Source organism: Charadrius vociferus, unplaced genomic scaffold (assembly GCF_000708025.1).
Source record: "Charadrius vociferus isolate BGI_N301 unplaced genomic scaffold, ASM70802v2 scaffold2, whole genome shotgun sequence".
Taxonomy (NCBI): Eukaryota; Metazoa; Chordata; class Aves; order Charadriiformes; family Charadriidae; genus Charadrius; species Charadrius vociferus.
Window position 1 is genome coordinate 8,362,156 of NW_009647595.1, and position 24,120 is coordinate 8,386,275.

Below are 24,120 nucleotides of genomic sequence, written 5' to 3' on the forward strand. Positions count from 1 at the left end.
TTCGTTATGAAAACTCTGTACATTGATGTGTTTTGTAAGCTGGTGATTTGGGTCCTTGTGTGCCTGTCCAAGCTGTTTCACCTCTGTTCTGAACTGAGACATCATAGCTACCAAGCTCTTGGTATCTGTGCTCTCAGTGTTACAGCTTTCTGTCCCACCAGGAGCTTCTCCATGAGACCTTAGAGACGAGATTTCCTTTCAGCAGGTCTTTGTCCTCTGTCAGAATTGCAGGGCATTGCTCCAGGGGAGCCTCAGGGAGCAGGAGATGAACAGAAGCCAAGATTCACTTGGAAACATCTGATCCAAGACAGCAGTGACCAAAACTGTTTGGGGAAAGTTTCTGGGTGGTCCAGGTGCGCTGGTGCATTGAGGTCATGGAGTAAACAAGCCAGAAGGCTGTGGGTTGAGCTTTGTGCCTTTTATTGAGTCTCGCACCATGCCGCGTTTGCCCTGCCACATCACCCGTCCCAGGGTTGGCCACCCATCACTGCGGCATCTGGGGCCACTGCATGCAGCATGGGTGGAAGCACTGCGGTTCATGGGCATTAAAGTCAGAACTCATCCTCAATGTCTTTCCATCACCACTGTTACCCATGAGGCTATAATTCTGTTGTCAGATCAGTAAGGTTTTAAGCCATAATAAACCACCAAAGGACTTAAATCTTAACCCTTCTTCCCATCCAGAGATACCTCCGTAAGGAGCTGTTATAACACAGGGCTGTCACATTTGATCACCCACGTTGAGCCCAGGGCCCGGCGTGGTGCAGACACTGACTTTTGCAAAGCTACGATGGCCAGCACACCGCTCGCTGGCAGAGGGGACACGATACACAAATAGCTCCTCTGGCGCTCAGTCTGCAAGAGCCCAGCAGCAGCCTCATGGGCATAGGGATTCCCTGCATGTTTACGATAGGAGGCAAAGGGCTCGTCTCAGGAAAGACCTGAATGGCTTAAAGAGTTACCACGAGCAAGCAGAAGGATGAGTAGTGAAACCAGGACATCTGATGATAATCCTTTGCTGTAAACACTTTGGAAATTACTCCAGCCGAGAGGGAGGGGAGGCAGCAGTTACAGAAACAGAGTCACCTACAATCGGTATCACATATGTGGTGGAGAAAAGAGGGGTTTGGTTTTGGTTTTTTTTGGTGTTTGGTTTTGGGGTGGGTTTTTTGTTTGTTTGTTTGGTTTGTATTTTGTTAACAGAAATTATTGCTATCAGTATAGATGTATAACCCAAGAAAAGTTCTATGTCAGGAAGTTATAATTAATTGCTAAAGTTTTAACTGGATAATGAAGTGTGAGAAAGCAACATAAGTGGTTGTTATAAACTACATGCATTGTGCATATTTTGTGGTTTTAAAATACTTCCACTTTTAAAATTCTTCTAGCTACAATTCTCTAGTATTTTTCCCAGCTAAAAAATTAGTTTCATTTTCTTTTTCATTCCTCTTTTTTTTTTTTTTTTTTAAACTCTGGTATTCCGTGCCTGTTAGAAACAGCCGTTTCATTTTTGTGGTTACTATTTTTTTTTTTAATTTTTTTTTTTACTTCCTCAGAAGAGCTGACTTTTTCCCCCCCATAGCACCAAATGAGAATCAGTTTTAAGTGGTGATATGTATCTCAAAACATTTCTCAAGAGCTAATGGTCTCCACAGACTCCCCAGTTTTCAAGGGCCATCTGCTCCTGTAAAACCCCATGCTGGTAGGCATGTGAGGAACAGTAATTTTCGTTTCATATGGGTGTTGTCAACCATAACTGTCAAAGAGCATTGTGGTCAGTCAGCCCATAACTTGTGGTCTCACAGGTGGGCTTAAAATAAACTCTGCTGAACCAAGATAGCTACCCAAACAGTGCCTTTCATAATTATACCAGTTAAATATAGCAACATGTTTTTATGCTTCTCTGACACTGTTCTTTCTTGCCACCAGTCATTCTTTTTTTTTGCCTACCAAGTCTGAAGGACCAGCTACTGTTTCAGATTCACTAGACTGAGAATTGAAACCTCCCACTTCTGCAGCAGATACACTTGTGTGTGCTCACGTAGTTATGGATCTATAAACACCCAAAGGGTATGCTGAGTCTTCAGGCACATGTAGAATGTGAAGTGGTGATATATGTGTATATATAATATTGCCTTGAGGAATCATAACGAGATATCTTGCAGTAAGGTGTCCCGTTTTCTGCTTGCCCCTCTTGAACCACTTGTGCTCCTTCCAGCTACTGCTCACCCCACCTTCCAGCCCTACTTCTTGGGGCAATGGAAGCTGGGAAGGTTTGGAGGTATTTGTTTCACTCATACCTTTGTGTTGCAATACCTGGTGCTAAACTGATCATTTAACCCTCTCATTGCACTCTTCTTGTTTAACCCTTCTCTCCCAGACATACAACTGCACTAGTTATTCCACATTGATGAACCCTACCAGAGGCTCTGCAGGATATCTCCAAAAGGGGTCTCTTACCTCTTCCATGTCTGATAACTCTACCCACAAAAAAAATCACACACATCCAAATGCAGAAACGGTATTATTGTTCCTTAACCTAGGAAATATAGAAGTCCTTTTACTAGATGCCATCGCAACTTAGTGATGCCAGAAGAAGGAGCTTTATACTATTACAAGCATGGGCCCCCATAAACTAGACTAAAATGGGATTGGTTTTTTTGACCAGGATACTCCTCATGTGTCAGATCTTATTTATTTAGTATCATTACCATTGTTCAACACCCCATAGAATGGCAATTTTAGTGAATTCTAAGCTGAGCTCATAGAGGGTGAATGTGATTTCCCTCAGTGAGCTTGAAGGCAGAGATTTGAGCTGTTTTGGAAGATTCAAAGGTGCTATCAATATAGAGAGAGGTCTGTTGGTTGTGTGTGGGGGGGTTCTTTCCTTTTCTCTGTTATGTGACTGTGTCTGTTCCCTGCTCCTCCTTTTTTATCAGTGACCAGTTTATCACGTGTCCCATCATAAACATGGCCAATCACTGGGCTGCTACCGCCAGGGGAAATGTCTTCATGTACCACGTACCCGAGAGCTCCTCACAGAGCAGGTAAGGAGATGTATTTTATTATGTTTCTTGGATTTAGAGTTTGCAAAAAAAGTACTATCTCTTTGGGCATCCTGTGGAGTAAATGAACAGTTCTGATTAGCAAAGGAGCGATTAGGCTCTAATAGTTTGTTTCTCTCTCTTGGCTAAATGGGAACACTGTTTCTGAGCTGAGGCACTTCAAGTTAGATGTCTAAATTAAGTTCCCCTTTTCCAATTTACCTATCTTTGCCACTTCCAGATAGCCTTTTAGATTTCTACTCTATATCTGATAAATCTCCCAGAAAGAACCCGAATGAGGTCTAAGCTATCAGGAGTCCACCATTCTCAAGGCAGATGGGGTAACATTTTCTAAGGACTCAACATTAATTTAACACTGCCCCCTTTTGAAGTCAGTGCAGGTGTACCACAGTGACACTGACTGGCCTTCAACATGGACAGGGTCTGGGATTTATTCTTTCCTGCCCCAGCACCGTGATTTGGAACCAGCTGGCAGACTGTCTCATGGAAGGAAAAATATTTTTGAACACAGGCTGTTGTGGTTTGAGAAACCCACAACAATTTATTGTTGTTTAGACAATTATTCTATTACCCGATGACCCCTCCCAACCTGGGAAGGAGAATTGGGGAAAAACAAGAAAACACGAGGGCTGGAATATAAATAGATTTAATAGGATAAGACTAAATAATTAACATTAATAATACTAAAGAAGCAATATTCATCCCAATACAAATATAAAATATACAGGGGTTATACTCAGCCCATTCTATCAGCAGCAAGCTGTGCTCTCCCAGCGATGACAGCAAATGTCAGACACTGTGAGCACTGTGGGTTCGGGAGGAAGGGAAGGGCTCAGGGGTCCAGCACTGGGGCAAGAAGTTCTCAGGACAGCAGCCATCAAGGGAGAGAGAGCCTTCACAGCAAACTTTCTAATTTATATTGAATGTGCCATTCATAGTATGAAATAATCTTGTTGGCCAGCTTGGGTCAAGTGCCGAGGTCTCGCTGCTCCTCATCCCCACACCTGGCTAACTCAGAAACACTGAGACCTTGAAACCCACACACCATAGCTGGCTATAAAGTAAATATTTTCACAAATTCAGACACCGGAGTCTTCTAAAAGTGCATTTTTTACCAAGCATTAGAAGAGAAATTAGTCCTGTGTTGCTCAAACCAGGACACAGGCATTTGCAAACTCAGGCTCTATGTCATCCCTCGTGTTAGAAGCTTGCTTGAAAAATTTTCAGCAAGAGAAGCTGTGTCGTATTTTAGACAGAAAGGTCTCAACGTGGGAGGTGCAAATGCCTTGTTCCCTTGGGCACAGAACAAGCTGGTAGTCAGAGGCTATTAAGGTGACCTTCCCTGGTTTTGTTTTAGACCCAGACCCTTACAGAAGTCAGGATGAGACACTGAGGTTTGCAGGCAGTGGTCAGTGCTTTGGGCTGCTGTGTGACACACCACAGTAGCTCCTGGTCCTTTGCTCTCAAAAGCTGAGTGATCAGAAGCAGCAGTGACGGTAGCCCCTCCTGTCCCCCAGAGCCACACACTGGGGCAGCGAAGCGCACAGGGACGCTTATCTTCTAGCTGTTTCCTTATGAGGGCCCAGGGGAGGGACAGCGTGTTCCTACTGGCACCATTTGATACTGTGAAGCTCCCTGCGAACTACATAGATTTTTTCCTTTCCTGATAGCATAGTGAAAAGGCTTTTGAAAGAAACCACCAAGATCTAGGTTACAGATGAAGGCCATTGTGCTGTGGCAACACAGGCTCGCTTTCTTTTTAGCCGGGAAGAAGTTAATCCTTGGGGAGCCGTTATTTTGCTGGCAGCTCCAGCGGGAATGTTCGCAGTTTGGCTACCGACAGGCTCAGATAAGTGACTTTTACAAAGCTCCAAGTAGGGCCGAGCTATGGTATGCCAAAAATCCAGCCACACAAAAAGAAAAGATGTGTTCTCAAATTAGCTAGCAAATTTTCTTTTGCTTTGGAGAATGATAGTGACCCAGTCATCTGCGATAAGATCTTATTTGAAAGTAGATGACATAGTAGTTATACAACTTAGAGTCACTGGCTTTGAGGCAGCGATTTTGGACTGGTGAGAATTTCCTCTACTGTCTAGCCCTATTTAAGATTTCTCTTGCGCTTGTGTTATTTAGCGCTCCTCACGCTCTTCAGGGCAGTAATAGTTTACAGAGCACTTAGCTGCACATTTTAATAATATTTATGTTTTCAGTAGTCTTCTAAGCTAATTACTTTACATTTTAGTGCAAAACTTATTATTTCACTTTTTCATAACCCTCTTTAAAAGAGCAAACAATGCCAGTATGCTGTCTGAAACTTGAGAGAACGTGAGGCAGAGGCTGAAATGCCTTGGGCTAAGCCACTTGCAAGGAAAAATGGGCCCAAATTGGTAGGCTGCATTTATATTCTTACTCCTTTCATCATTATTTGTGCATAAGTACCATTAAAATAAATGTTGTTTAGGTTGCAAAGGCAAGCACTTAAACAGAAACTGCAGAATTCAGCTTGTCCGTGTACCAGAAGATCTCATTTGACCCTATGGCGTGACTATTTATGAAGTTATACCCTCGTTTTCCCAAGGGACCTCACACTAGGTCCTTTGCTGAATATATTGTGAGTTTTTCGTTTAAACATTGTTGTCATTCATTCCTAAATGAGTCCTTCCTTATTCTCCATCCCATTTTTGCTACGTGGCCTCCTTCCCTCACCCTCCCCACAGCATTGCCCCCTCCATCTAGTATACGTGCACCACTGGCTGTCCAGCAGCCTCACTGCATGCCAATGATGCGATGCTGTCGAGGGTAGGAGCTTCACATGGGAGAGAGACCTTAACTGCTAAAAACTGTGAGAAACCATCAGGAATCCGAAACCAACAAAACACAGTGTTTGGGAATGTTATTGGCGATTTGCCCTACCGGGTTAAAACCAATGATGTACATTCAAGTAGAATGCATAAACTAATTTGGGGAAAGATCTGGCAACCGTATCACCAACTCCCAAGGGCCTTCCCTAACCACTGGAGTAATGAGTCCTGCCAGTTCTCAAGGTCTCTGAAAATTGTGACTCTTCTTAGCAGGAGGAGCAGAAGCAGATACTCTGCTGAGTAACCTACAGCTTAGGCTGGAAGGTAGGATGTGTGGGTTTGGACTGGCTCAGAAGTGAGAATTCAATCTGGGACCCTGAAAACACTCTAGCTATTAAATTCCTGAATAGAAGCAGCCTGTTACAGCCATCTCTTTGTCTTAATGAATGCGATATCCAACTACGTTTTGCACATAGTAGGCGTGTACGGGATATTTTGTGACTACACATGCAGGATCAGATCCCCCTTGGTGCATTGTGTCTGGAGGAACACCTCATTAGATACTCCTGATCACTCACAGGCATTTGACAGAAAAGTGATTTCTCAGCCCATTAGATACTGAATTACATCTGAGTATGCTGAGATACATACCTCCACTTGTAAGAATGGAAACTTCTATAGTGTTATGTCCATAGAGTAACATAAGAGATAAAATAATGATTTTTTGGTCTTTGGTGTCTAAATTCTTCCTAAGATGTTATTTTACATGGGATATGGACCTTTCCCTCTTTGTGTTTCTTACTGGTATTATAAAGATTATGGTGAAATGTAATTATATATTATCTATAACTACTAATAGCTACCTCACAGGGGTATTGGAAAGAGTACATTAAAATACTGTTGTGTTCAGATAACTGCAACAATGGAAGACTACTGAGTCTTAGATAAAATATTCTGGCTAGGGAAATGGCCATTCACTAATTAAGAAAAGGCACAGTATAGAATCACATTCTCCAATTTCAACTCTGTCACGTCTCTCCTAATTTATGCGTTTCCCAAAATGTGTAACAGAACAGAGAGTTAAAATGCAGAGATGAAAAAGTACTGGTATTTCCTCTTGTTTCACATGGAACAGTCCCTTAATAACTCACAGCAAGATAAACAAGAGGGAGGAAGAAGTCAGCCAGTAAAGACAAACCCAACTGCAATGATGTAAAATAGACAAAAAGTTATTAAACAGGGAGAAATTTTTACCAGTACAAGTCAATTAGCAAAAGTTTGTCTCACAACTGGATGTTTCTGAAATGTGTACACATACACACATTCAAGCCTGCACAGATACAGGGGTAGGATTAAAAACGCCATGCTAAACTAATGTCTATGACATATGTGGAAAATCACATAAAACCATGAACTGACAGTTTTCATATAGATGAATAGATCTTGCAGAGAGCAAACTAATATCTCCGTCCACGTGGTAGCATTCTCCTGAGCTTGGCATGACACCGTGTCTGCTTTAGTCTTCAATTCCCATTTGAATAAGGAGCAGGATGCATAGCCAACTCCCGCATTAATGATCTGTGGTAAAAATATATACATAACCCAGATGCCATTTTCTCGCTCTCTTTCTGAGAACACTTAGGCCTTGGAGTAAACATTTATTCTAAACAACACGGGAGGAATGTGACTGCTCAGCATCACCTAGGATTAGTGGGGAGGGCTGGAGCATAGCTTTTGTTACAGTAAAGAAATATGTGATAGGAGAAGTATGTTTTTACAAGGATAATATTATTAACTGTACAAAGATTTGCCTCATTAACCCTTCAAGAGGTTTCTGGGTGATTTTTGCATATTATATGAAGTAGCATTGCTTGCCATGCCAGAACAATTTCCAAGTCACAGTGTGGTGGCAAATGTGCTGTCTTAAAGACGGTGGATAAAAATCAGTGCTCTGCTCACTGAGGAGGCAGATCATCAGCTGCAGCAGGATGGCAAAGCATCATTATTGTCATTAAAGGAGTCTAAACTGAGACTTAATGAGGCTCTATCTTATAGTCATTAAAGTTACTATAATCATTGTCACAAAACCTTTTGTTAACTGTTGTGCACTGGACATATTCATCCAGGATTAATGAGCTGCTCTCTGTTTTGAGTCATTTTAGTTGGGACTGTCTTTATCCCCTGACTATGCACTCTTGTGTACATTTGTGTGAGTTGTTAAAAGACTGCTCCGTGCCAATGCTCACGTAGTTGGCTGGATTTTGATGACACTTTTTATGATTCCTTTAACTGAAGGCGAGAACTCACGACTGATAAAAAATCCCGAATGTTGGTGTATAAGCCCATTCAACTATGTGAAATATTTTTGGTTTTTATTTATATATGCTTTGCTAATTCTGGCTGTTCTTAATATCCCTTTAGTTAAAGGAGATTTTGTAATAACCACATCCCTGTCCTTTAATCTGTCCACCACTTGTTGTCTAATTGAGGCCTCTCCCCTGATTATAGGTGTTAGTCCATGAGTACCAACACCCCATAGGTTCGGGGACCACAGTGTGAACTGTGTGCTGTGGAGGCAGACAGAAAGTTATGTCTCTGGGCTTCAAACAAACTCATCTAAACACAGAGAGCAGATAAGGTACTGGTGAGGTGGTAACAAGAATGACAAGATGCACGTTGCCTCTGTGAGAAACGCGCTCACTATACTGAATTTCAGTCAGGGCAAATTCGGTGGAGCAAAGAATATTTATTACAGCTCTGGGAGTTACACAGGGGATTTCTCCCCCTGTGGCTCATTTTCTCTTCAAAAATGTTTGTTTTTATTTCGTATTTCTTATACTTATTCATGTTTTTTCTTAGAAAATAGTTTCCATAATCAATGAGTTTTCGGAATGCAACCAACCCCCAATTACATAGTCAATGAATTCTTGGAATGCAACCCACCCCCAAACATGCCCCCTCCTTTCTTCTTGTGGCTTCTTTATTCTTTACACTTCTGTGATTATCTTAGCTAATTACACCATCTTTTGTTTTGCAATGGTTCGGTACTTCAACTGTTGCTTTTGTCTGATATCCTGTCTAACACTATCCCTTTTCTAAATGCATCTCAAGCACGCACCCATCTTAGCTGAAGCCATAGCAAGCACACATCCATTTTAGCTGAAGCAAAATTCTTTTGCTGAATTACTTACTACACCTCCATAGCTGGGCAGACACCACGACCGCCTTAGGTAGCTACGTACACTTGCTGCAACAACAGCTTGTCATTTTTCTCTATAAAGTTGTACTCCCAGTCATCTAAACATTGTTGTTGAAATTGCCTCTCAGCCCTCTGGCCTTATCCATTGCATTATGCCAGCTGCAGCTATGAAAACACTCTCCCACTAATTCAACTGCATCGTGCCATTCTCAAGTCTTTAGACAGTTTTTGTGTTGCTAAAGGCTTGTGGTCTAGACAATTTGTTTTTTCTTCCCACAGAGTGGCTTAGGGGCCTTTATCATTCAGTAGATTTTTCAGATCTTGGAAATAAGCCATAAATATGCAATAGCAAAGTACCAAGCTCAGAAAAAGCAGAAACCAGCTTTAAGTGAACCATAATTCGTCTAAAAGACAGAATTATAGAATGGTTTAGGTTGGAAAGGACCTTAAAGTTCGTCTAGTTCCAACCCCTCTACCACAGGAAGGGACATCTCCCACTAGACCAGGTTGCTCAAAGCCTCATCCAACCTGGCCTTGAACATCTCCACGGATGGGACATCCACAACTTCTCTGGGCAACCTGTTCCAGTGCTTCACCACCCTCAGAGTAAAGAATTTCTCCCTAATATCTAAGAAATATCTAAGAATATTAATTCCTAATATCTAAGAAAAGTACAAAGCCATTTTTGGAACTGCACATGTTGCACTGGGACGGGCTGTTCCCACAAAATGTAATCTAGAAGATAAGCACAAAGCACATATATCTAGAGACCTTCCTTGGTGCGCTGGGGTCTTTGGATCGACACTTCAAGTTTTTAAGGAAATTCATCCATTCATTCATACCAGGAGTAGGCATACTAAACAAATGCATGAGTTTCTGTCCCCCAAATATGCACTCAACTGTCAACATGCCTATTACTAGATTTTTTAATACAGTAATTCGCTGACAAAATTCTGTAATCTGTGTTATTTAGGAGTCCTGACAAGATGATAAAAGTGCTTTCTTCCTGCATTAAGATCTATGTTTGTGTGCTTTTTTTTCAATTAATGTGAGCTTTTACGTTCTTGAATTTATTATCTGTGACTTCAGTTTTATTTTCTTCAATTGGCACAGCTATAATGCAAAGTAGAACATTGCGTGTACTGGGAGTCATCCAAGTGGAAAAGACACAGCAAATTCAAGGATACTTTTGCAAGTCACATGTATCCATAGGGCCTTTTTGGTACAAAGGTGGATAAACTTGGCAGTTCAGTCCCGTTAGGAGTTAAGCTTTTTCCATATGTCCTGATTTTCCTGAAAAGAAGAAAGAAAGAAAACCGTTCATCTGTTTTTCACATGCTTTCCCCCATTTGTTTGGCAGGACTTTGTAATGTGAGGAGACACAATGAGCCAAATGTATCCCTAGAACTGCAGAGGTCACACCAGGCCTTACAATGGCTCATTAAATTTCTATAAATATCCAGCTCTTCATTGATTATTTTGTTTTCTCCCTGAAACCATGTACCATTTCCTTTCCTGAGATGTGTGGTTATGTATAATTTTTTTTTTTTAAAATTATATTTGCTTATCTTCAAAATGAACATTTAAGTCCAAACAAAGGGCAGTGTTGGTAGGCTGCTCCTCTCCCACGACACAGATGAGATGGTGCCTGTTAACAGCTTTGGATATTTGATCCCACTCTGCAAATCTGCTGGTATTATTATGAAGGGAGTATAGGTGTGTGCAAACAACCACAATTAGTATTTCCAATACTTCTTGAAAAAATTAATTTTAAATCCCTTTATTGAAAACAAACACAGAATGGGGCCAGAAGATCACGCGGGCAGTCGTATTTTATGTATAGAATCATCGAATCATAGAGTCATTGAATCATAGAATAGTTTGGGATGGAAGGGACCTTTAAAGGCCATATAGTCCAACCCCCTGCAATGAGCAGGGACATCTTCAACTAGATCAGGTTGCTCAGAGCCCCGTCCAACCTGACCTGGAATGTTTCCAGGGATGGGGCATCTAGCACCTCTCTGGGCAACCTGGGCCAGTGTTTCACCACCCTCATTGTAAAAAAATTCTTCCTTATATACTCTTCTCAAGGGACATGGTTGTCATGAAATTCTATCGACTCAAATCAGCAAGAGATTTATCACCAACTCAGTGAGTCTGGATTTCACCTATGCTGTTCAATCCAATCAGCATGTGAATTACCTATTCTCACCAAAGCCAAGTGACAGCAGATAGGGATTTTGTTTTGTTTTCCTAGGGATAGGCCTATCCTAGCCTATGGAATCCTGAACAGGGTCTTGAGGTTAGAAGCTCAAAAACATGATCCAATCTCTAACACAGACCCTTTCACAGAATGAGCAGTTATGCTCATAAAAGTTTACATTTAAAGGATTAATGGTTTTCTGATCTTGCACATCTGTTGCAGATCGCCAGTATCTGCTAAGTTTAGTGACTAACAGTAAAGTATGCTATTTCTTCTACATTTCTCAGACAGTCATTGTAGCTGAAACAAAATGAACAGATATCTCTGTTTCACCTCCTGAAGAGGCTGGGTTGCAATGCTCTAGCTGAACGAAAAAGGTTTGTGCAGGAATTGAAGAAGGAAGGGGTTGCCCAGTAGACCATTTATGACTAATGATGCCACTGTCTCCAGCGTGATGGGGCTGGGAACTTAAGCATCTGAAGTTATCTGCTTATTTTTTGCTAGGCCTAGCTTACTGGGCTATGTGGCCTGGCTTCATATCACATAGGCTAATGGGAATTTTGGCCAACACCTCCAGTCAAAGCTGGGGGGAGACTGAAGACCATTTGAGGGCCTGGGTTTTTCAGGCTGGGGCTTGAGAAATATGGCTGCTAGACTATATTTGTTCCAAACTTATCATTCATTAAAAAAAAACACCAAAAAAACTCCAAAACAGAATGCCAAAACAATATTCCTTGTGAAAAAAGAGGGTACTTGTGTCATAAAATGGACAGTAATTTGATTTTGTAAAATTATATAAAAAGGAGTATGAAGAAAATTGGTAATTTTTTTTTTGTATGAATGAAGATAGAATGAATTTTGGAGTGAAAATATCAATTAAATTCCTCCCACATACTATTTAAGATGTGGTGTCAGGTTCTTCAACAGGATTAAATTTCCATTTGTGTTGGAACTCATGCCTAGATATGAGTAAAGAATTTTAAAACACAAAAAGAAAAGGAAACTCATAGCCACACATTAGTTTCTTGCTCTGGACCATATATATCAGAAAAGCATTCTGTTAATAGTTGTCTGTGCTTTATGAGGACTAAAATATCTATCATGATTGGTTAATACAGCTAAAAAGATTGATAAATACATACCCTTTTGTTATGTTCACTGATGACAAGCTGATTCCTCTTTAACTTGCTTTTTCATCTTGAGTAATTTACTGGTAACTCTGGCTGAACTCTAGCTAAAGTTATGTTTATCTTGTTATTTTAACATTCAAATGATTGGATAGGAGTGGGAAGTTTGGTATTTTGGTGTATAGGATGTCATTTGAATTTTGAATTAATTTACATTGGCTTCTATCTGTGTGTGGAGTTTTTAAAAAGAACCAAAAAATGCATTAAGCCAACTAAGAAGAGAATCTGTGACTCAGAAGGCTTTGAGATTAGTTGAAATTTTTACATTAGGAGAGTAAGAACTATTTTTAAACTAAAAAAAAAAAAAAAAAAAAGAGAAGTGTTAGGCCATCATCAGTCATTAATCATCAAAATGAGTTTTCAGTATGAAATAATTAGCCATATCTAGAACAAGGACAAAGTTCAAAATGAGATGTATGTCCTAATTTACAATGGATCACAGTGTGAGGTCTCTGCAGCCCCAGCTCTAAGTTGTGCATTCAGACCTAACTTAGAAGCATGGTGGTCTGCCAGATTATATTCTTCTGTTCTGACTGCCATGATTATGGATACCCATTAATGACAATTCCATTTTGCAAACAAAATTTTTGAGTATTTCTGGTGTGTGGGGGGTGTGTTGGTTTTGGGGTTTTGTCCTTTTTTTGGGGGGGGTGGTGGTGTTTGTTTTTTGGTTGTTTTTTTTTTTTTTTTACTGTGCCAAAAGCTTGTGGTTCTTATTAACCTCAGCTGTTGGAAATCTGGGTTTACATCTATTCTCTGTTTGATTTGGAACAAGACTTTGAACGAACTCAACCATAACCTGGGTATTTTTGTTCTAAATTCTGACCTTCTCCTCTTTTACTCTTCCCTGTTGAAGCTGTTCTTTGTATGCAAAAGTAGCCACAGTCCTATAGAGAGAGCAATGGAGTATCTGACGGCTAAGAAATCCCTTTCTCTCTTTCTTACTTGGAAACACTTAAATGGAAACTCCATCTCAGGCTTAAGGAAAATTTTCTCCTATCCAATACCTTCCCAATTAAATGGGTTGGCTCTGTATAATGAAAATTCCCAGCAAGTGATATTTCAGGGTCTGCTGTTGGCTATGAATGTCACAGAGTTTCTGATTTTACCACCTGTTTTTCTGTAAACTGCGTAACTGAACTCCAGTAGTGCCTCTTTCTGAAGTGAAGTAGTAATTCTCCAAGGGGAGCTCATTTTAGTATGAACAGAGTGGTAGAGTCTGGCTCCTGGCTTCCACACAGCTCAATTTACCAGTCTGTCATACTGCCATATAAGAAGACCTGTGAATCTGTTTCTAAAAATGTTGACATCTTAAAAAGAAAAGGTATGCACAGAAGATCTGAAGCAATCCCTTTGCATGAAGTACTAGTCCCGTGAAGTCACCAAAGTCAAGATTTCATCCTTTCACGGAACTCTTGACTTCCATAGGGGAAGTTAGTTGCTATTAGTTTGTGTTCCTTAGAAACACTTTAAAAATCCATTTTGCCATTGTCTGTGTGGTCCTTCCTTTTATCAACCTGTCCTCTGAAGTCCACCACTTGCTGGGCTCTGCATTTCCCCCTTTGGAGTTGATGCTGTTGAGCCACTCTGGGGTTCCAGAAGTGCAGTTTGAAGCAGCTCAGGAAATAAAACCTATCCTATAGAGCTATCAGCGTACAACAGCAAAGCTGTTCTTTGCTTATCTGTCACTCCTCTCTTTCTGTCATGCCGATTTTCTTCCAGTGAAAACAGTATTACTATCTGCTGCTACCTTGAGACTGCTCAGAGCTCCTACAAGACCCCAAAATCCTTGTTTGGGTGATTCTGGCTATTTTGCACTCCCCTCTGGCAGTAATGGATGATGATCAGAGTTTGAGAGAGGAGACAGAAATGTCTGGTATTTTCCATCTAGCTGTCACCTAGATGTTTCACAGTTGTCTTTACTGTTGTTCTGGTCACATATATATGTGCTTCTTTCCCCTCTTAACTTTATATTTTCTTTCTCATCCTCTTACTGTTAACAGTCACTTGGCCAGAGTGTGGGAGCATCAACGAGAAACATTGAAAGCAGCCCATGAAATTGTAGAGTTTCGTGCCACTTTATGTCTCTGTATCAAACCCATTGCAGTTGTACAAATAATTTCAACCCCAGTAAGATCTCTGTTTAGGAGTTTGTTGAATTTTAGTCTGAGCTGTGACCTTAACAGATTTCAGCTCTAGAAACATGATGATCGAGAACACAGTCTCATTTTGGGGGAAACCTTCAGTCCCAGCTCACTCGTTTTAGATTTAGAGCTACGTTCACCTCTGCCATGCCTTCCCTAAATGTGTACATTTGTCCCTTCATTGCATCTCAACTAATTTCATGCCCTCTATTCTATTCAAAAGTGACTCTTCATTGAAAAGAAAATAGCTCCTTTAAGTATATAGTACCTTTGCTGCAATACTGACACTAAACATTGCTGTAATACACTGGGCCAAGCAAATTATTTTTAAAGCAAAATTATTAAACTATGATCTTGCTTAATCCTTCTATAAATATTTGGGGAAGAAAAATATGCTTTAATCTTGTTTCAGTTCTACATTTTTTTGGTGAATAATCTGTGAATAATTCACTTTCCAGATGCAAAGTATTACTGAGGTATTATGATAAGACTAAAGAAAATACAACCAAATATGTATTTCATTTAGAGAGTTGTGTGTTTGTTTTTCAAAATAGAGGCTTTGGTGCCACCAGTCATAAAATGTAAAGGAGTCATCTTACTTTCAGCCCACCTGCCCGTAATGGTTTGAACTACAAGCCTTGTTCCATTAGAGGCAGTATCGGGGTCATATCAACACTGCTGCATTTCATGTCCAAAGATAAAATCGTTTCAGTCGTGCCACCTTTTGACAACAACCTCTGCAGCCACTGCAGATGAAATCTCGCTGAGTAGATCTGGGATTTGTTTATTCCTGTTCACAGACATCTGTTCCTTTTCCCAGGTCCCCTGATGCTGTCTGCCTTCATGCAGCATTTAACCAAGTCAATAAGACCTATGTCTGAATGTGGGATACAGAAAATGTAATTGGACCATACCAGAAATGTCTTCTTCTGAGCTGTGGTTCAAAGCTATGTGTTGAACATAGTTTAATTAATTAATTTTATTGGTAGAAGTTGGCCACTGTTTTTTCTGCAGGACTTGAATAATTTGAGTTCTGTAACCTTTGATATGAGGTCCTACGAGTGTTGTTGTCTTGCCTGGCCAGTCTTGTCTCTGAATTGCTGAAATACTCCTAATTATATGTGTTAATCATTACATGGAACTAAACAACAATTGCTCTTTCTTAAATCTGATCTAGGGGTTTATCTCAAGCTGTTTCGACTTGACTGCCATATAAAACTTGGGGAGAACACATTGTATGAACCAAAACCACCCAGCCAGCAGAGAAATTAGATTAAAATTATGTCAAAGAGAAATCTTCATAAACATCTCTTATTACATCTTTCCTTATCCAAAGATTTGGGGCAGAATTCTGGCCCCAATGAAGTCAATGGAAAAACTCCAATTGCTGTTAAGAAGGGCCAGGATTTTATTCCAAGTCTGTGAAATAAACCGTAATTAACCTTCCTTCATGGCTGCCAGATTCCATGTCACCACTTGCTTCCATTTTCTGAATTTAATTTTAGTGAAAATCTGTACAAAACTTAAGAGGAATCGCCAAGTGGCTTCTCCCTCTACCACTTTCTCTTATATGCCCAGTTGATTTAGAAAATGTGCCCTGCTGGCTTCCACAATTTCCTCTTGTAACAAATGTTAAAGACCCTGCATTAACTTTGTGGCCAATTCTCCTCGTTATTGCTTGCTCTTTTATGTTCTGATTTGAAGAAGCCCCACAGCTCACCACACTCTAATTAATGGTCATCAATTATTTAAAACTTTGCTTTATTCTCTGAATTAAAATAACTCCCTTTCTTCCCCAAATAAATAAATGATGGCTTTAATTATCTTTATACAAATATTTTTTTAGTTCGGGTCAGGAGCTCTTGCTGGATGTTCAGTATGCATTTGGACTGCCATTCTACCCGAAGTATGAAGAACAATTTACTCTGGAAGAAAAAGGCCTTTCATTGCAAATTATGCAGTATATCTCCAATTTTGTAAATTCTGGGTAAGTACGTGACATTTAAGAATTGCTATGACCGGGGAGGGGGTAAGGAGCAGAGGGAATGTAGCCTAGATCTTGCCCTCACTCAAGTAGCCTCCATTTCCTCTCGCAATTTGTAATCCTACAGAGGGGTCTTTGGTCGACACTATTGGAAAGTCACAGCCAAGTTGTCAAGCAGATACCAAAGATCTGTAGTAAGACATTTAGCTAGAATAGGAATTTTATCTCCATGGAGCAGCTGCAAATTCCACTTAAATATATGGGGGCTACAAAGGCCTTGGTATTGTTTTCAGACCCCATTTTTGAAGTCTTTTACCTAAAAGTTCTCTTATTCCCAGAAGAAAGAAGAAATTACATGGAGACACAGTGCAACCTTTGCGAACTACTCCGCGAATAACCCTCAGCTTTACTGTGCTGTGGCCATGTTTGAGAATGAGGACTATCTCCGGAAAGCTGGTGTGGGAACTGTGACTTTACGTGCTTTTTGGAGTATCTTGAGTGGCTTTGGGGCTGAGGGCTGTTGAAGATTTTTATAAGCCTGTGTCTATACATGTTCTGTGTACCTGTTCCTTAGGAACCTGACTAACAAGTTGCTGTCTGGTGAGACACCATGAATAATTCACCAGTCTGGACTGAATTTGAACCCTTCTGGTCAGAGGAACTGGATACACATTTCCTTGACCTAGCTGATCTCCTTCTGCATTTTACTGTTCATGTCATAGTTTTCTAACTATCATTTCTCCCGTTCCCTTAGAAATCCAAACTACCCTCATAGTTTCTCGAGAAGAATGTCAGGGGTGATGCCCCTCTGGCCTATGTATCTGCCAAATGATGGTGGCGATAACTACAAGGAGTTCACTGTTTCCTTGCCAACTCTTAAAGGATTGAAAAAAGAAGACTGTTCTTTTTGGTCTGATTATATAAGAAGACTGAAAGCGTCCACAGGTGAGCAGAGTGTTTCCTGTCATTAAATAAAAGCTAAATTATCTGCATAATGTTTTCCTCTGACTGTAGTCCTGTTATGTCAGTGTGGAAAGATTAAACATCTTGCGTTGTCCAGGGTATATAACTTCAGTCTCTTCTGAGACTGAAAGGGTGTAACATTGAACACATTTGTTTTATAGCAAATAGCGTGTAATAAAGTTTCATTGGCCTGGAGTAGGAGCTAGAGAAATCTTCCTGCAGTGATGATAGAAGATAATTAGATATGATGCAGCTATATCTTCTAATAGCTTGCTCTCTATTTGCAGTTATAACATAGACTTTGACTAAACTGGAAGACTAGCTATACGGGCCTCTTTTGTCTACTGGAAGCACCTAACATATGACTTAGGAGGAGCACAGTAACTTCTATCCAGTGTAAAGTTGTAACTGAGGCATTAGATATATCTCATTACGGATCCTGCATGCTTTGACTTCACACTAGATAAGTTTCTTTGGGTTTTTTTACAGCAGTGCTGGTTATGTCCCATGTATTTCTCCTTTAACTCCATAAATTTCCATGCAGCTGTGAGATTCCTTCATTTTTTTCTTACTGCTTAGGACAGTAAGACCAAATCTGCTGAGATTTCAATCTGCTGCTCCATCCTGAACACTGAATTTATTCTGGTAAATAAACTTCCCTTCATGTCTGTGTATCTTGTAAATAAATTTGGATAGCCTCAAGAAAAGCAAACAAAACCATCTCTTTTTGGCAGGCGGAGATGTTTTGAATTATTCTTGGAGGCCTGCAAGCTTACAGGTGTTTTTTATGTCCTGAGGACTCATCTTCGCAGTGAACACAGTCCAGGCCCTCTGCTTTGGGGGTCAGTTCTGGGAACAAAATGTACTCTTCAAGACACAAAGCTGCCCAGGCTATCTATGCCTGACATACCACCTCAGATGGACTGAGGCTGATATTTGAGTGACACAAAATTATAATGTCTCAGAGTCATCAAGTTGGTGGTTCTGATACAAACGCAAGGCATCAATTTTCTTGTTCAAGGTACAGCCTGAATCATTACTCATGGTCTTTCTTCAAAAGTGGATTCAAGATTTTGCTGTAGGCTTTTTCATCAGTTTCCTGGTATCCCTCAATGTCTTCCAAGCTCAGAGGGGATATTTTGATCTCTCTGATGGCTTTGTGTTGGTTGAGATATTCCTAATTTGCAAAGCTTGGTTCTGATGTTTAAACAGTCCTGGGTATAGCTTCTAGATCTTTTGGGACTTCATCTCACAGCATTATGACTGTGTAATGACAGACTGAGTCGAAGTAACAGCTCTGACTGTTGACCGAGCACCACGGACAGAGGCCATTCCCAGCACTTGCAGAAAATCCCCCCAAAAGGTGGGAAAATATCTACCAGCGCAGATTGTTTTTCAGATGGAGAAGGTTTAAAACCATCCAAACTGGCATAAGAACACAGCAACATTTGTGTATGGGTCAGTCCAATGATCTGCCTAGCTCAATATTCCGCCCTCGTCAGTGGCCAAAACCGAACAGAATCATCATAGAATCATAGAAGAGTTTGGGTTGGAAGGGACCTTAAAGATCACCTAGTTCCAAGTCACCTGCCCTGGGCAGGGATACTTCCCACTAGACCATGTTGCTCAAAACCCCATCTAACATGGCCTTGAATGCTTCCAGGGATGATGCCTCCACAACTTCCCTGGGCAACCTCTTCCAGTGCCTCATCTCCCTCATGGTGAAAAATTTCTTCCTAATATCTAGTCTGAATCTACCCTCTTTCAGTTTGAAGCCATAACTCCTTGTCCTATCACTACACTTCCTGATAAAGAGTCCCTCCCCATCTTTCCTGTAGGCCCCCTTTAGGTACTGGAAAACTGCTGTAAGGTCTCCCTGGAGCCCTCTCTTCTGCAGGCTGAACAACCCCAACTCTCTCAGCCTGTCTTCATAGGAGAGGTGCTCCAGCCTTCTGATGATCTTTGTGGCCCTCCTCTGGACCCGCCTCAACAGGTCCACGTCCTTCTTGTGCTGAGGACTCCAGAGCTGGATGCAGTACTCCAGGTGGGGTCTCACAAGAGGGGTCTAGAGTGTTAAAAAAACTTGAACGTCAAACATAAAAACTGAGAGAAGAGAAAAACACACTGAAAGAGTTCACAAAGATGAGTCAAATTTTTGAAAACAAGCCACACAGTGTGAGATTTATGGAGTATAGATTGTCAAGGAGAAGGTTTAAAAGTACATGTCAACATGTTATTCTGCAAGCAGAAGTGAGTACACCCTGCCTGCTCTTCAAGCCAGCATTTGCTTATCCTCAGCACCATGGTAATGCAGCTACAGAGTTGACTTCTACTAACTTCCATCTCATAGTAACATTGGCTTGTCGCTTTGCTTCAATAGTCTTCTTTAATCTTATCTCACCCTGGAATACTGAAGCTTCTTATGACTTTTACTTAAATAGGCATCACATCAAGCCCATTTCTGCTCCAGACCTCAGCATGGATGGCTACTTACAAACACTTGTGCTGTGGATCTCTTGATGACAAGCTGAGCCCCCCTCCTTGTGAAAAAAGACTCGTAATGTTCATCAATTTAGCTAGGAGGACTCTATGAACTTCGAATGCTGATGGCTGAACACCTTCGATTTCTTTTTAAGAGCAGGTTGTGCTGAAATTCATGCCAAAGCACTGTCAGTCCATCAGTACAAGTTCATCACTTGCATTGCTCCCAAAAATTACTTTCTGCAGGAATGGACAAGTGAAACTGTAGAATGTGTTCAGTCACGAGAACTGTAATTAATTTTTTTTTTTTTTTAAGTCCCTAAGCATCATGTTTCTGCTTGGTTGGTGTTCCTCCTTGCACCAGAAATAGCTTGCTGTACCTCCCTTCAGAGCTGAAGCACTGCACCTCTTTTGTTACCTGACCGCTCCAGACTCTATTCCTGGAGTGCTGCCATGCTGTCGCATGGGATCCTGGTGTGATATTGGATGCTTGGCTTGAGAGAGCAATGCTGCAAACCATGTTTGGATGATGTACCTTGTACTCCATCTTGAGAGGGAACTAATTGTCAGTCAACTGCTGTGAGATCCAATCTAATGCCTACTTCATGGAAAAAAAAGAGCAGTTTCCTGCCTTTCAATAATTATAAATCTTAATGATAGTGTTTTTTGATTGTATGATACACTGTTCGTACTGCTAAGTCTCAGTTGTTGTGGGTTGCAGTTTCATAGAATCATAGTCATAGAATCATCTAGGTTGGAAAAGACCTTTAAGATCATGGAGTCCAACCATCAACCTAACATTGCCCAAACCGCCACTAAAACATGTGTCTAAGCACCATGTCTACCCATCTTTTAAACGCTCCCATGGAGGGTGATTCCACCACTTCCCTGGGCCGCCTGTTCCCATGCTTGATAACCTTTTCAACGAATAAATTTTTCCTAATATCCAATCTAAACCTCCCCTGGTGCAACTTGAGGCCTTTTCCTCTTGTCCTATCACTTGTTACTTGGGAGAAGAGACCGACCCCCACCTGGCTACAACATCCTTTCAGGTAGTTGTAGAGACTGATAAGGTCTCCCCTCAGCCTGCTTTTCTCCAGACTAAATAACCCCAGTTTCCTCAGCCACTCCTCATAAGAGGTGCTCTAGACCCAGCTTTGTTGCCCTTCTCTGGACACACTCCAGAATCTCAATGTCTTTCTTGTAGTGAGGGGCCCAAAACTGAACACAATATTTGAGGTGGGGCCTCACCAGTGCCAAGTACAGCGGGACAGTCACCTCCCTAGTCCTGCTGGCCACGCTATCCCTGATACAAGCCAGGATGCTATTGGCATTTGTAGTCTTATGCCAAGTAGATGGAGTTTACAAGTGTGGCAGCAAGAGGCATTGCTAATCCAGTTTTCACATCCAGGTGCAAAGCTGTAGAGGGTCTATTCTGATGAAAACTCAGCCAACTGTGACAAATCCTGTTTTGTCCATCTGACCTCTTCATTCAAATCAATATCTTTCCAGCTTCATATATCACCTGTGATCTACAAGAAATAAAAAATAAAAAATCCTGACATATTTCAGTAAAATGGAGAAGAACTGGAAAAAAAAACAGTGATCATAAAATTTAACTGCAACTGGATTTTCAAAATTTTTTCTTGATCCTTTGTTTACTGCCATGTGAAATGACTTGACTTAAAAATGACAGATTAGGTCTAACTAAATGCTCAAAGATTAGACCCTTAGGTCTAAGAGCCTAGGTCTCAGTCGAACAGAAAACTGAGTTACTCCTAAACTCATAAATAGCAGTTTCTGGAATAAAGCTTCTCATATTTAGAATCTCTTATACAGCTGAATTTATGTCTCTTTTAGGTTATTCACTGCTGGATCTAGAAGATGTTGTGTATATATCCAGCTTAACTGTTACCTGTAATTTTCTTTCCATTTAGTAAAAATATTGTCCAAGTTGAAGTAGGTGTTTCATTTTGTGATCAGAGTGCAATCTTTAATGATGGAATGTATCATTTGTTCCTGGCATATAATTGAAATGCATGTTGTCGTAATTGAAGATTATTTAACAAAAGTCATGTCATAAATGCAATGATTCTTCATGGTATTTCCTGGCAGTACCTTTACAAATTATGGAGGAAAGTTTGAATCTGTTTCATTGCAGATGACCTATAAATCTGTTGACGTTTTGTTTGAAACCAGTTTGTAAAGTTGGCATTTTAGTGGGCAGTTTACCTGGGGAATTATGAAAGTGATGATGCTTGAGAAGGATTGGATTTAGTAAACAGAGTTCTCATGGTTGCATTTCAAAGACATGCTTTATATTCTGAATCATGATGGTTTCCATGGGAAACATCAAAACGAGAAACAAGAAAAATGACCATTGTGGAAAAAAAAGCTGTGGATGGCTTTTTCCAGGGAATGTGTTAACAACTTGAAATTCAGTTAAAAACAGGAGCTCCAGAATGTTTATGCATATTCAGCCAATATGTCTGAATGCTAAAATTCCCCTTGCATAGTGTGGTGGACTGTGCTGTCTAACAGTGAGTCCCTTTATTAAGGGGCCTCTCACTGCATCCCAAACAGGTGGACTTGGATCCAGTCTACATCTCTCACTCATCTAACTGGTATCTAAACAAAATCAGTCCTCCTAAAATAAGTGTCTCTGTAAGCAGTGTTGCAACTGGGGAGGAGATACCTGTAGTGTCTCCAAAGTGAAATCTTGTCTGCCTGACTCATGTGCCTAAATTTAGACATTTACACATACTTTACATGTCCAAGTTGGCCAGACTGGACCCCACCTGTAGAAAATTTGATGGCTAGCAAAGCTGAATCATTCTCCGTTAGCTCTTGAGACACCATGTGTAGCCACACAAGAGCCAAATAAAGCAACGGTGTTCATAGTTCAGGCTTGAATCAAGACTGAATCAGGAATGTTGTGATTAACATTCATCTTTTACCCCTTCATTCACACCTTGTTTTGGAAATCTCCACTAGAAAACAGATTCCTTTAGTATGAGGGATATCTGTGCAGCAATGAGAGAGCTCTGGCTAGAATACATTAAATAAACAACATTAATACACTTTCTTGGCACAGTTTCGAGCTGTTGAGGCAATTGCATTACCACAATAGGGTGGAAGACTAAAATCATAGAAGGTAAAGAATAAGGCAGAAGAGATCTATTGGAGGTGGGTGCTTGGGGCTTTATGTATTCCAGACAGGCAAAAAAATAATCTTCCCCACACTTCCTGCCTGGTGAGTAAGTATCAGGAGATAATACAAAAAAGAGAACAAGTCTTGCACAAGTGGAGTGCAAACTATTATGCATTCCATTGGCAGTTATTTAAAGCGTGCTGGAAGCATGATACCATTAGGTGATCTGCCATTACCCTAAAGCATTTTGCAAATGGTCTGCAAACCGATAAAAATAGCTTCTTGAACATTTATAGCTGCATAAAAGGGCTCTTAAGTGTTATTGACAAAGTGTATAACTTCTAGCTTGCTGCATCAAAGTTATGACATTTATTTTAATCTTAATTATATTGTCTTTTCAGGAAGTGCAAGTAATGGAGAACCATCTGCAGAAAACAGCCCTAGTGAAGCTCCCAGTGAAGGACTTACCTCCCAGGAGAGCCAGGCACCAGGAGACAAGGCGGCTTACAGCAGATAGAAAATCACAGTGCTACTGGATGAGTTTGTCATACAATTGTACATGCATGCAACTGTGTCACATCAGATGAACAAGTTGCTTCCTTTAGTTAACTTTCTGAACAAGTAAAGTAGACCTTTCAAGAAAGTAGTTTTTCAAGAAAATTGTTGAATATGGCATGAAATAAGCTCTACGGCTATTATTTTAGGTCAAAAGAAACTGTAATTTAAAAAATGAAGTACCAATAAAAACTGCAAAAAAACTCCAAAACAAAAGTACTTGGACTTCATTTCTTGCAACTACCCAAATACCAACACACTGTAGTACCACCAGCCAGAAAAGGCTGTACATTGAAACTCTGAGAAGTCCCTCAGCTGATGAGGCTCTCATTTGTTAGATGCCATATCTGACTACTGCTTTTTTGTTACTCATCCTATCACAAGCTG

General features: G+C 40.6%; 1 protein-coding gene across 1 annotated transcript in view; it reads left to right on the plus strand.

Moving 5' to 3' along the window:
- Positions 1-23,695, plus strand: part of TG (thyroglobulin) — a 171,220-nt gene extending 147,525 nt beyond the window's left edge. The window contains exons 45-50 of the mRNA XM_009881055.1: positions 2,940-3,031; positions 6,682-6,687; positions 12,551-12,564; positions 16,456-16,586; positions 17,338-17,528; positions 23,580-23,695. Of these exons, the coding sequence (XP_009879357.1) occupies positions 2,940-3,031; positions 6,682-6,687; positions 12,551-12,564; positions 16,456-16,586; positions 17,338-17,528; positions 23,580-23,695 (550 nt within the window). The remainder of the gene's footprint in view (positions 1-2,939; positions 3,032-6,681; positions 6,688-12,550; positions 12,565-16,455; positions 16,587-17,337; positions 17,529-23,579) is intronic.
- Positions 23,696-24,120: the final 425 nt, after the last annotated feature.